The sequence below is a fragment of the Sapajus apella genome, unplaced genomic scaffold (genome assembly GCF_009761245.1).
Source record: "Sapajus apella isolate SASKATOON/1434 unplaced genomic scaffold, GSC_monkey_1.0 scaffold117, whole genome shotgun sequence".
NCBI classification, from domain to species: Eukaryota; Metazoa; Chordata; class Mammalia; order Primates; family Cebidae; genus Sapajus; species Sapajus apella.
Genome location: NW_022437057.1, coordinates 638,800 through 652,403, shown reverse-complemented (window position 1 = coordinate 652,403; position 13,604 = coordinate 638,800). Strand labels below are relative to the sequence as shown.

At 39.3% G+C, this 13,604-nt stretch overlaps 1 protein-coding gene across 5 annotated transcripts in view; it reads right to left on the bottom strand.

Annotated features, from left to right (window-relative positions):
- The window catches only part of RANBP17 (RAN binding protein 17), a 392,396-nt gene that overhangs the window by 71,836 nt on the left and 306,956 nt on the right, over positions 1-13,604 (bottom strand). For all 5 annotated transcript variants that reach the window (XR_004263498.1, XM_032260328.1, XM_032260329.1 and 2 more), the window contains 2 exons: positions 12,777-12,884; positions 6,535-6,617 (listed from right to left, as the gene is read on the bottom strand). Coding sequence is in view for 4 of the 5 variants with exons in the window: in XM_032260328.1 (XP_032116219.1) it covers positions 6,535-6,617; positions 12,777-12,884 (191 nt within the window). In the remaining variant the exon portion in view is untranslated. The remainder of the gene's footprint in view (positions 1-6,534; positions 6,618-12,776; positions 12,885-13,604) is intronic.

Sequence of the window (13,604 nt, the reverse complement as noted above, 5' to 3'; positions counted from 1 at the left end):
AATCTTTTTTTCTGAGCAGTAGGCTTCAACAGCGGGCTTAAAATAGTCAGTAAGCCATGCTGCAAACAGATGTGCCGTCATCCAGGCTTTGTTGCTGTATTTCTAGAACACAGGCTGAGTGGATTTAGCATCATTCTTAAGGGTCCGAGGATTTTCAAAATGGCAAAGTGAGCATTGGCTTTCACTTCAAGTCACTGTCAGCATTAGCCCCTAACAAGAGAGTCAGCCTATCCTTTGAAGCCAAGCACTGACTACCTCTCTAGCTCTGAAAGTCCTAGATGGCATCTTCCAGTGGCATTTTGTCTCCACGAAAAATGTTGTTTAGTGCAGCCACCTTTGTCAAAAAACGATCTGAGCTAGATCTTCATGATAACTCGCTGCGGCTTCTCCATCCGCGCTTGCGGCTTCACCTTGCACGTTTATGTTATGGAGATGGCCTCTTTCTGTAAACCTCATGAACCAACCTCTGCCAGCTTCCAAGTTTTCTTCTGTAGCCTCCTCCCCTCTCTCAGCCTTCACAGAATTGAATAAAGGTAGAGCCTTGCTCTGGATTAGGCTTTGCCTTAAGGGAATATTATGAGTGGTTTGGCCTCAGACTACTAAAACTTTCTCCATGCCAGCAATAAGGTTGTTTCACTGTTTTTTTAATCATGTGTGTGTCTGCTACTGTAGCATTCTTCATTTCTTTCAAGAGCTTTTCCTTTGCATTCACCACTTGGCTAACTGTTTGTGCAAGAGGTCTAGCTTGTGACCCGCCTTCTTCACTAAGCTTAATCATTTCTAGCTTTTGATTTAAAGTGAGAGATGTATGACTCTTCCTTTCACTTGACTATGTAGAGGCCATTGTAGGGTTATTCACTGGCCTAATTTTAATATTGCTGTGTCAGTGAATAGGGAGGCCCGAGGAGGGGGGAAGAGATGGGGAGTGACCAGAGCCGAGCAGTCGGAACACATACGCGTATTAAGTTTACCAGTGTTTAAGAGTGTGGTATGGTACCCTCACACAATTAAACAGTAACATCAAAGCTCACTGCTCTCGGACCACCATGACATATATAATAATAACAAACAGTTTGAAACATTGGGAAGATTACCAAAATGTGACTCAGAGACACAAAGAGAGCACAGGCTGGCACTGAGATACCTGGTCGACACAGGGTTGCTGCAAACCTTCAACTTATAAAACATGCAACACCTGCAAAGTACAACAAGAGGTATGCACGTATACAATCCTAACCTTCCATTCTTATAACACTTCTAACAGTACGTGCAAGTGATGTTCATCCTCTTTTTTAAAAAAAAGTCCTAACAGGTGATAGATTTTACAAACAAGTCTAGTGTAACTACATAGCTGGGTGCTTCTGGTCAAAGTGGTAAAGTGGTCCTCTCTCCCCCTTTTTCTGGAGGGCTAATGCGGCACTTTTTTTTTTTGAGACGGAGTTTCGCTTTTGTTACCTAGGCTGCAGTGCAATGGCACGATCTTGGCTCACCGCAACCTCTGCCTCCTGGGTTCAGGCAATTCTCCTGCCTCAGCCTCCTGAGTAGCTGGGATTACAGGCATGTGCCACCATGCCCAGCTAATTTTTTGTATTTTTAGGAGAGACAGGGTTTCACTATGTTGACCAGGATGATCTCGATCTCTTGACCTCATGATCCACCCGCCTTGGCCTCCCAAAGTGCTGGGATTACAGGCGTGAGCCACTGCGCCCGGTCCTAATGTGGCACTTTCACAGGCCTCTACAGCTCTGCAAAACCCAGCGTGAAAACCAACAGCCAGTTATCCAGGTGATGACAAGTAACAGTGGCTTGTGTAACACTTTTAAATTCAATGTATGCATATTAAGTTATACCTTACATACACCCAGAGCATATACTGCTTAAAAGACCGCTGATGTAAATTCTTATGTACAGTGAATAATCATAGCGTGTACTAACCATTTTTAAAGTTTAGAATCACTATACATGAGCTTTCTTAAATCAGGTACCTAAGGAAGGAATAAAGGCAGTTCTATTTTGGCCAGTCTTATGAAAACAATCATTATTTCTCCCTTCTGTGCACTCTTCAGCCAACAGATGTCACTAAAGATACCAGGACCCAGAGGCAAAGTGAAGGAAAGATTAGACAAATGGAAATTGAACATAAAAATCACCCAGTTCTTAAAACTGAGAAGTAGGTTTCCAAAGTAATAACATTTATTACACTGCATGCAACATTTTAACCAAAAATTTAAGAAAGAAATTTATTTTATTAAGTTGTTCAGGCTGAAAGGGTCGAAGCACTAAGTTTTGAAGTACACGTTCTTGAAGCAATTTAAAACTCATTAGAAATAATAGGCTTGGGCTAGTAGAAAATGTGGTAAAATTTAATCCTCATCCAAATGTTACCTGGGCTGCACAAACAGGAAATTGTTTTGTGCTACTGTGGCTAACCTCATTGCTGACCCTGAGCTGTAACGGCAAGAGGAGCTGAGAGCTGAGGCAAAATTAAAAACTTACATCAAAGTATATCATGACAGACTGTAGATAAATAAAACAGCATATCAAAAGTATTATTTTTCTGCCAGTCTCACAGAGCAGTGAGGTGGAGATATTTCACAAAATATGTAACAAGTCAGTTGCATTTGGAAATGAGTCGTTCCCTCTCTGTACGGCCCTGATCACTGACTACTCCAAAACTGCTCATGAGAGGTGATCAGAGAAGAACCCAGTGAGGATGGAAACAGAAGGGATCACAGAATGTTCTGGCTTCTTTGCTCCACTGGCTTCCCCTTCCTTCACCTCAGCTTACCAAAGAAATAAACAATGTGCCCTCTCTTCTGTGCCCTCCCAGTCACTCTTTCCTGCATCTTCTAGACTCCTGAACGGCAGCTACATGATCTCCCTCCAGTGTGCATATGAGAACTGCCAGAGGTAAAAGCATGGATAATAAAACATTACAGAAGGTAACGACAGACAAATCGGACGACTAGTGTGGACCAGCAAGAGAATTAGTTTAGCTTAAGAGATTTTTTTTTCTATTATTCTATGTAAAGTTTATGTATCAAAGTCACTGTCAAAGTCACTGGTGACACAGTTCAAGGACATTTTTTTCATTGAACCTTTGATTTCCTTCAAGAAATCACCATACTTTAAAGAACAATGCTTCATCATAAATATCCATGGTAAAATCTTACTTTGGCAACTCACAGGAGGCAGTAAAGAATATGAAAAGACGACTGTCAGTATGACTGAATGAAATTCCAATTCAGCTACTTGCCAGCTATGTAATATCTGACAAATTTTTTAACCTCTATGAGTTTCAATTTATTCATAACAGTAATCATAGTCGTTAACTGGTCTAAGGGCTTTCCATACATTACCTAACTGAATTCTTACAACCATGTTATGAGATACATAGTATTTTCTCTATTTAACAAGAAACTGAAGCAAGAGAGGCTTGCAACTGAACCAAGGTCATAGAAATAGTGAGTAGCATATAATACGTACCTTGGGGATTCAACAGGGTAATGTATGATAAATGGTCTATAGGACTATAAAAGCTGATAACAAAATGAAAGCTATGAGTGCTATTAGTCTAAGTCAAGGAGCAGAGCTGTATTCTAATCTCATCGTTCTTCTGGGTAAGAAAACTCCTTACTGGCTTTTCTTTGCAAGAATGCTTTGAAAGTTTTGTCTGCCCCCACCCTACTTCAATTCTCCTACCCCTTCATTTCCCTCCCTTTCTGTCTCCTCTTATTCCTCCTCCAGTATAATCCTCACATAGTTATTTTGCTCAATTTTTGCTGCAATGCTTTTTTCTATGTCAGACAGCCCAACAGAGAACAAAATGGCTTTTGAAGCCCACAGATTTGGCATTGTTCTGTGAGATTCCTTGTGGTGTCACTTACTGGACGTACATTCTGTCCTAAAAAGTCAGTGATGCCGGAAGAGGAAGCTCACTTCCCTTAATGGCCCCAGTGCAACGGTAAATAAGCCCCAAAGGAAAAAAACACATTTAGTGAAAAGAAAGATCCAGAAAAAGGGGTAGGAATGATACAATTGTGACTGGCAGCAGGAATCTAACATATGCATCAAGTTCTATTGATTACTAAGAGATTCTTATATATGTGCTGTTTATTTCCTTTAAAAAAGTAAGGAAATAAAAACTCATCACTGGCTACTGGGAGAAGAAGCAGGGCAGGGTGGTCCAAACAGGAAGCACTGCTAAGCAAACCAATGACGTGGGTCGTTGAACCCCTGTCCAAAGAAGGCTAACTTGGTGGGTATAAGAGAAAGGCCTTGGGACAAGGAGAGACATAAGCAGGGAGTACCTATTCCATGTTACTTCCCATGCCAGGCCTTTTACCAGAATAGCTCAGTTAACCTTCTTAATCACAACTAGGCAGGTAAGTCAGTAGGTATTTAGAATTCCTAGTTTTATACAAGAGAAGGCTAACCACAAAGAGGTATATATAGTATTTTAGCTGAAGGTTATGTAGTTGATAAGCATTGGTAATAGGATTAGTACTCAGATCTTTTAAATCTGAAAACTGTGCTTTTTCTAATATACCATGCTGTTTTTGAAAAAAGGTCCAGACACACATCTTACATGATAAAACACGGAAAGGAATTAGATATACACTGAAAGTATGGCAAATTGTATTAGAATATTTTTTAAAGGGGTCCATTTTTAACTCAAGGAGGCAAAGCATTTCCACTTTATTTATATGATTTTATTTTATTTTATTTTTTGAGACGGAGTTTCGTTCTTGTTGCCCAGGCTGGAGTGCAATGGAGTGATCTCGGCTCACTGCAATCTTCGCCTCCTGGGTTCAAGCAATTCTCTTGTGTCAGCCTCCTGAGAACCTGGGATTACAGGCACTTGCCACCACGCCTGGCCAATTTTTTGTATTTTTAGTAGAGACAGGGTTTCACCATGTTGACCAGGCTGGTCTCGAACTCCTGGCCTCAAGTGATCCACCCACCTCAGCCTCCCAAAGTGCTGGGACTACAGGTGTGACCCACCGAGCCTGGCCCACTTTATATGATTTTAATGTGTCTGTTGTCAAACAGGATATAAAAGTTGTGGCAATGTAGTTACTGGTAAAGATGAAAATAAGAGAGAATAAGTTTGCTGTCCTATATAGTTTCTCTAGTTTTTACACATGAAAAATCTCAAATTCTACAGAGCAGATGTGCAATTAAAATAAAGTATTTTTAATGGGGGCCTACAATGTATACAGTTCAGAGCCCCAGAATGTGTTCTGAAATGAGGTAAAAACAACTTAAAACACCCATTTTTTTTTCTTTTTAGAAATAGGCTTTTGCTTAAAAAAAGTAATAATGCTTCTAATGGTTGTTCTTAAACACACAAACAAACACACAGAGTTAGAATAGAGACTTTATAAAATTTTGTAAGATTTGTTTCTAGGTACTCAAAAAGAAATGTGAGAATCACGGCTGGGCACAGTGGCTCATGCCTGTAATCTCAGCACTTTGGGTGGCCGAGGTGAGCAGATCACTTGAGGTCAGGAGTTTGTGACCAGCCTGGCTAACATGGTGAAATTCCATCTCTACTAAAAATATAAAAATTAGTCTTGCGTGCTGGCGTGGCTATAACCCCAGCTACTCAGGAGGCTGAGATGGGAGGATCAACTGCGCCTGGGACTCGGAGGCTGCAGGGAGCTGAGATTGCGCCACTGCCCTGTCCAGTCTGGGTATCAGAGTGAGACATCATCTCAAAAAAAAAAAAAAAAAAAAAAAAGAGAATCACATGTAATTTTTAAGACTAAATGTACTTAAGAGTTTGCTGTTGATTTGGGAAAGAACAGTCAGGGAAAAGAAGGACACAGGGAAGCATTTCTCAAGGAGAAGTGCATTGCACAGAGCCTGGCTCAGTTGACATTCAGTCACTGTGTGCCAAAGCAGAACACAGAGGATTTTTATCCATCCTATCTCCATTCCCTATCGGCATAAAGGTCTCCGAGAATAGAGAATTTCACTGATGACAGTGTCAGAATTGGGAAGTATGAGGGTTTACGGTAGCTGTAAAGCTCAAACTGCTAAACAAATACTAAATTTTGTACTATAATTGAATAGGACAATCTTTACTATAGAACTCTGCTTCTAGAGTACCCAAAAGTCCCCTGTAATAAAATATTTACTGCTCTTTACAATGATATTTTCCCACAATTCAGTGACATTCTGGTTTAAGCATTTCTTGAATCAACATAGTAAATTCTCTGATGTAACTTTGAGCAATTTTGAATATGCTGTAACTTTTCAATATTCTATCTAGTGTATTCCCTCATCTACTGACACTGCAATTTTATCCAAAAGAAATTCATCAAGTTGGTCAGGCATGACTTAGTCAAAGGCATGCTGCTTACTTCTCCTGATGCCAATATGATAGCTATCTGGCTTTTTGCACTGGTTTACCCACTTCACAAATTCATAAAGATATGAAAGTTCAAAAGAAAAAAATAACTAACATCTTTCTTTCCTCCAAAGAGATAAAACTATATTGCAGAGACACATATGGAAAAGGATACTCACCATAAGTGCAAACCATTTTACTAGCTTCTCTGAAGAGAAGAATTCCATTAGGAGATGATACATCAAAATTCAAACGCTGGGATCTGAGAAATATAGAAAAAAATTGACTATATGTGCAGATAAAGAAACCAAACAGATTTAAAATGTCTAGCATTTTCATTTATAAGAAGCAGCAGCAGCACAATTGTCTCTTAAAGGTCCACTCCATTTTATAAGCAACTGTTAATAAAATATGTATGCCAATTTCTTCACTATAAAGATACTACGACAATTAAGAATTATTATTTTCGGCTGGGTGCAGTGGCTCACGCCTGTAATCCCAGCACTTTGGGAGGCCAAAGTGGGCGGATCACAAGGCCAGGAGATTGAGACCATCCTGGCTAACACGGTGAAACCCTGTCTCTACTAAAAATACAAAAAAATCAGCTGGGCATGGTGGCACGCGCCTATAGTTCCAGCTACTCAGGAGGCTGAGGCAGAGAACTGCTTGAACCCGGGAGGCGGGGGTTGGAGTGAGCTGAGATTGTGCCACTGCACTCCAGCCTGGGACAAAGTGAGACCCTTTCCCAAAAAAAAAAAAAAAAAAGAATTATTTTCAAAGAGTTCATTTTTTATCTGTCAAAATGTTATCCTGACATTCTTTATCACAGATTTCTTGCCTCTTTCATGCCAACTAGATGATGGATAATAATAAAACATCTTAAGTGTCTAGGTTTATACAAATACTTGGATAATGATATATATTTACATTTGAGATTTCCTACAGTGTCTGATACACATTTTTAAAACAAATTCTAAAGTAATGGATAGGAAATCCGGTACTTTAAAAATGCTGCACATATGTGTAATGAATTACCTGATACTTCAAACATATTTCAAACACATGAAACTACATTAGTTTCCACTGCATACAACTTAAGTAAAGAGAAGCAAATCTCAGAAGTTCACTGAGAGCATTTCTACTTCCCTGGTTCCTGCTGGGGTTGGGAAACAGTATGAACAGGGTAAAGTACTAACATGACCTCCTAACATAATATTTGCTTTTTAAACATTGCTTTGGCTTTTAAGAAATAGTGGCATTTAAAAAAAAAGGATTAGCAAAACAAAAACTACTAAAAAGCAAGACATTGCTAAATACCCGCTTACCAAGAATAAGACACATTTTTGCTTTTCCATGCTTTTTCAAAATGCGTTAGTATTAAGTAAAATGATTATGTATTAGAAATATTATTATGAACATCTGATTGTTGGCATACAAGTTCTGATTAAAGAAATGCATATACATAATTTGCATTAAATTCTAGAGAAATACAGACAAGATAACATTTTCTGAAATAATTTCACAAGGTAATTCTTAAGACAATTGTGCTAGATAAGAATCATCTGGGCCGGGCGTGGTGGCTTACACTTGTAATCCCAGCACTTTGGGAGGGCGAGGTGGGTGGATCATGAGGTCAGGAGTTCAAGACCAGCCTGGCCAACATGGAGAAACCCTGTCTCTACTAAAAATACAAAAAGATTAGCTGGGTGTGGTGGCAGACATCTGTAATCCCAGCTATTTGGGAGGCTGAGGCAGAAGAATCACTTGAACCCGGTAGCGGGAGGTTGCAGTGAGCCGAGATCCTACCACTGTACTCCAGCCTGGGCAACAGGACGAGACTCCCAAACAAACAAACAAACAATCATCTCGGGAAGGGCCAAGAGGGCCGAATAGGAATAGCTCCCGTCTACAGCTCCCAGGAAGACCAATGCAGAAGGCGGGTGATTTCTGAATTTCTAACTGAGGTACCCGGTTCATCTCATTGGGACTGGTTAGGCAGTGGGTTGAACCCATGGAGGATGAGCGGAAGCAGGGTGGGGTAGAGTGGGGTATCACTTCACCCAGGAAGCGCAAGGAGCCAGGGACCTCCCTCCCCGAGCCAAGGGAAACCATGAGGGAATGTGCTACCCAGCCGGATTACTATGCTTTCCTATGGTTTTTGCAATCTGCAGATCAGGAGATTCCCTTGTGTGCCTACACCACCAGGACCCTGGGTTTCAAGCACAAAACTGGGCAGCTGTTTGGGCAGACACTGAGCTAGCTGCAGGAAACTGTTCATACTCCAGTGGTGCCTGGAACCCAACCCCAGTGAGACAGAATCGTTCACTCCCCTGGAAAGGGGGCTGAAGCCAGGGAGCCAAGGGGTCTCGCTCAGTGGGTCCCACTCCCACAGAGTCCAGCAAGCTAAGAACCACTGGCTTGAAACCTCGTTGCTAGCACAGCAGTCTGAAGTTGACCTGGGACAACCGAGCTTGGTGGTGAGCGGGGCGTCTGCCATTACTGAGCCTTTAGTATGTGGTTTTCCCTTGACAGAGCTAAGGAGGTTGGGAGGTCTGGGCTGGGTGTGGCAAGGTAGCTGTGGTCAGACTGCTTCTCTAGGTTCCTCCTCACTGGGCAGGGCATCTCTGAAGGAAAGGTAACAGCCCCAGTCAGGGGCCTACAGACAAAACCGCCATTTCTCTGAGACAGAGAACATGAAGGAAGGGGCGGCTAGGACCATTCTTTCTGAAACTATTCCAAATAATAGAAAAAGAGGGACTCTTTCCTAACTCATTATATGAGGCCAGCATCATCCTGATCCCAAAACATGTCAGAGACACACACAAAAAAGAAAATTTCAGGCCAGTATCCTTGATGAACATTGATGTGAAATCTTCAATAAAATACTGGCAAACCAAATCCAGCAGCACATCAAAAAGCTTATCCATCATGATGAAGTCAGCTTCATCCCTGGGATGCAAGGCTGGTTCAACATATGCAAATCAATAAACATAAGCCACATAAACAGAACCAATGACAAAAAAACCACATGATTATCTCAATAGATGCAGAAGAGGCCTTCAATAAAATTCAACATCCTTTCATGCTAAAAACTCTAAAAAAAATAGGTATTGATGGAACATATCTCAAAATAATAAGAGCTATTTACCCATAGCCAATATTATACTGAATGTGCAAAAGTTGGAAGCATTCCCTTTGAAAACCTGCACAAGACAAGGATGCCCTCTCTCACCATTCCTATTCAACATAGTATTAGAAGTTCTTGCCAATACTAGAGAAAGAAATAAAGAGTGTAGGAATAGAGAAAGTCAAATTGTCTCTGTCTGCAGAAGATATGATTGTATATTTAGAAAACCCCATCATCTCAGTCCAAAAACTCCTTAAGCTGATAAGCAATTTCAGCAAAGTCTCAGAGCACAAAATCAATGTGCAAAACCCACAAGCATTCCTATACAACAATAGACAAGCAGAGAGCAAACTCATGAGTGAATTCCCATTCACAATTGCCATAAAGAGAATAAAATACCTAGGAATACAACTTATAAGGAATGTGAAGGACCTCTTCGGGGACAGCTATGAACCACTGTTCAGGGAAATATGATAGAATACAAACAAATGGAAAAACATTCCATGCTCATGGATAGGAAGAAATCAATATTGTGAATATGGCCATACTGCTCAAAGTAATTTATACATTCAATGCTATTCCCATCAAGCTACCAGTGACTTTATTCACAGAACTAGAAAAAGCTACTTTAAATTTCATATGGAAACAAAAAAGAGCCCATATAGCCAAGACAATCCTAAACAAAAAGAACAAGCTGGAGGCATCATGCTACTTGACTTTAAACTATACTACAAGGCTACAGTAACCAAAACAGCATGGTACTGGTACCAAAACAGATATATAGACCAATGGAACAGAAGAGGCCTCAGAAATAACACCACACATCTACAACCATCAGATCTTTGACTACCTGATGATAACAAGCAATGGGGAAAAGATCTCCTATTTAGTAAGTGGTACTGGGAAAACTGGCTAGCCATATGCAGGAAACTGAAACTGGACCCCTTCCTTACACCATATAAAAAAATTAACTCAAGATAGATTAAAGACTTAAATGTAAAACCCAAAACAATAAAAACTCCAGAAGAAAACCTAGGCAATACCATTCAGGATATAGGCATGGGCAAAGATTTCATGATAAAAACACCAAAAGCAATTTCTACAAAAGCCAAAATTGACAAATGGGATCTAATCAAACTAAAGAGCTTCTGCACAGCCGAAGAAACTATCAGCAGAGTGAACAGGCAACCTAGAGAATCAAAGAAATTTTTGTATGCTACCAATCTGACAAAGTTCTAATATCTGGAGTCTACGAAGAACTTAAACAAATGTACAAGAAAAAAACAAATAACCCCATCAAAAAGTGGGCACAGGATATGAACAGACACTTCGCAAAAGAAGACATTTATGCGGCCAACGAATATATGAAATAAAAGCTCATCATCAGTGGTCATTAGAGAGATGCAAAACTAAACAAATGAGATGTCATTTCATGCCAGTTAGAATGGTGATTATTAAAAAGTCAGGAAACAACAGGTGTTGGAGAGGGTGTGGAGAAATAAGAACACTTTTAGACTATTGGTGGGAGTATAAATTAGTTCAACCATTGTGGAAGACAGTGTGGTGATTTCTCAAGGATCTAGATCAGAAACACCATTTGACCCAGCAATCCCATTACTGGGTATATACCCAAAGAATTATAAAGACACATTCACATGTATGTTTATTGCAGCACTATTTACAATGGAGAAGACTTGGAACCAACCCAAATGCCCACCAATGACAGACTGGATAAAGAAAATGTGGCACATATACACACCATGGAATATTATGCAGCCATAAAAAAGAATGAGTTCATGTCCTTTGCAGGGACATGGATAAAGCTGGAAATAATCATTCTCAGTAAACTAACACAGGAACAGAAAACCATACACTGCATGTTTTCACTCATAAGTGGGAGTTGAACCATGAGAACACATGGACACAGGGAGGGGAACATCACACACTGGGGGCTGTCACGGGGTTGGGGGCAGGGGGAGGAAGAGCATTAGGACAAATAACTAACACATGTGGGGCTTAAAACCTAGATGACGGGTTGATGGGTGCAGCAAACCACCATGGCACTTCTATACCTATGTGACAAACCTGCACATTCTGCACATGTATCCCAGAACTTAAAGTAAAATTAAAAAAAAAATCATTTGCCTATGGCTGACATAAAATACTTTATAAATATACAGTGTAATGGTTTTCTTCCCTTAATATTAAATGTTATATCAGTAACATATAATATCAATTTTCTGGCTGAAAAAATTAAATGTAATTTAAAAAGAAACTAAATTTCTAATATAAAAGACACAGTCACCCTTCCTTTAATATTTAAGGCACCTATGAAAGTAGCTTTTAAAAATGAACAGCATTAAAAAAAATGATGCTCACATTTTTTTATTTGCAAGGTATTTTTCCACCTCTTATTTTAGGGTAAACATTTTAAATGATTGCTGTGAAAAACTCGGCACCAGAGACAAAATTAGAACTGCAACATATATCCTTTCCCTGTCTGGATACCTCCCTATGAAACACACAGTCTACAAAGGGGAACTGATGAAACAGGATGGCTAAGTGACAGGTAATTTGGTGCTAAGCCATATCCACAATGACATATTTAAAACCCAATTAGCTCATTGCCAGATTTTCTCTTTTCGCTACATCTTCGTTAACATTTATATGCAGAATATTTGAATTTCTGCCAGTCTATGCAAATTACGAGGTCAACTGGGCAAATTCAGAGAAGTATTATAGTTGCTCTTTCAATGAAAATTGTGAGTGTATAAATCAACCAAATACATGCACCTTGGCACAGAGGAAGAAGCATAGCTTAGAAGTGAAAGCAGGAATAATTCCCAGAGCTTCTGAGGCAAACTATGTTCCCATGAATTGCTGTGAGAATCATTTTCCTTATCCATCAAATAAAGCATCTCAACTCAGAGACCTCTAAACTTCTTTCCTGCTTTAAAATTATATAGAATTGCATTTAAGCAGTGAAATAGTTAAAATAGCTGTCCTCCTCCATTTTGTGCCTTTGAATATTTTAAATAATGGCGGCTGTGGTCTTCCAATTTCTTTTCCACTTCCCGTAGTCCCCATAGACCACCAAGTATACTATACTTCTTTCTCTCAAAAGGCCTCAATCTTATGTCTCTAATTCTGTTTTCACCAATCATCTTAAGTCTTGGTTCCCGGATCTTGCTAACTACCTTGAAGATAAATACACAAATCAAGAAGGAAAGTCTGACTGTTGGAGATTTCTGCTAATAGGAGATTGTTTTTTTCTCTGCCTGTCACACTGCTTACCTGTTTTGCATCAGTTCTGCCATAAGTTTCAAGATGGGAGTCGTACATGCTGGCTCTCCATACCACCGTTCAATGGCGTTCTGAAGAATGGGAAGGTATGTTGGGTATCTTTTATAAAGCCTGTTAAAGAATTTAAGGGTCTAAAGAAATACTGTTCCTAAAATTAGTGCCGCTAAAAAAAAAAATAAAAAAGGAATCCATGTTTTCTATGTTTACACTAATTTGTTCTACATTTATACTATACAATGGCATTTTATAAATTGCTCTCCCTAAACTGCACAGATATACATACATTCTTGGGGCTGCCAATGATATGCTCTTATTTGTAACATATCCTACATGTTATATTGCTCTGTTCTTAGAATACTGTATAAATAAAATACGTACTTTTAAAGTATCATGTAAGCAGCACATTTAAAGAATCATGCCTAATGTTGTAGGAAAGGAAAATAAATTTAGTTAATGAGGATAAAAAGATATTTGACTTATTATTATCAGTTTCTTGGGTACTATACTACTAAAAATATTTTTATTGTGAAATTAAAAAATACACAAAAGTAGAAGGAACTAGTCATAATAAACCTTACATATGTATCTCTCAGTTTCAAAATTACATTCTTCTTTTTTAAAAAAAGTTGTTGAATTGCTCTTTTTGGTCTCAATGTAGCTCCAAGGAACATCCGGGATGTTGGCTTGAAGAAAACATCTGGGTAATTATTAATCTACTCAACATCAGTGTCACTAAAGATAGTCCCATGTACACACAAGGAGAAATTTTCTAACATCCTTATTAATACGAAGGAGTAAATGCCTCTTAAGTCTATGCTG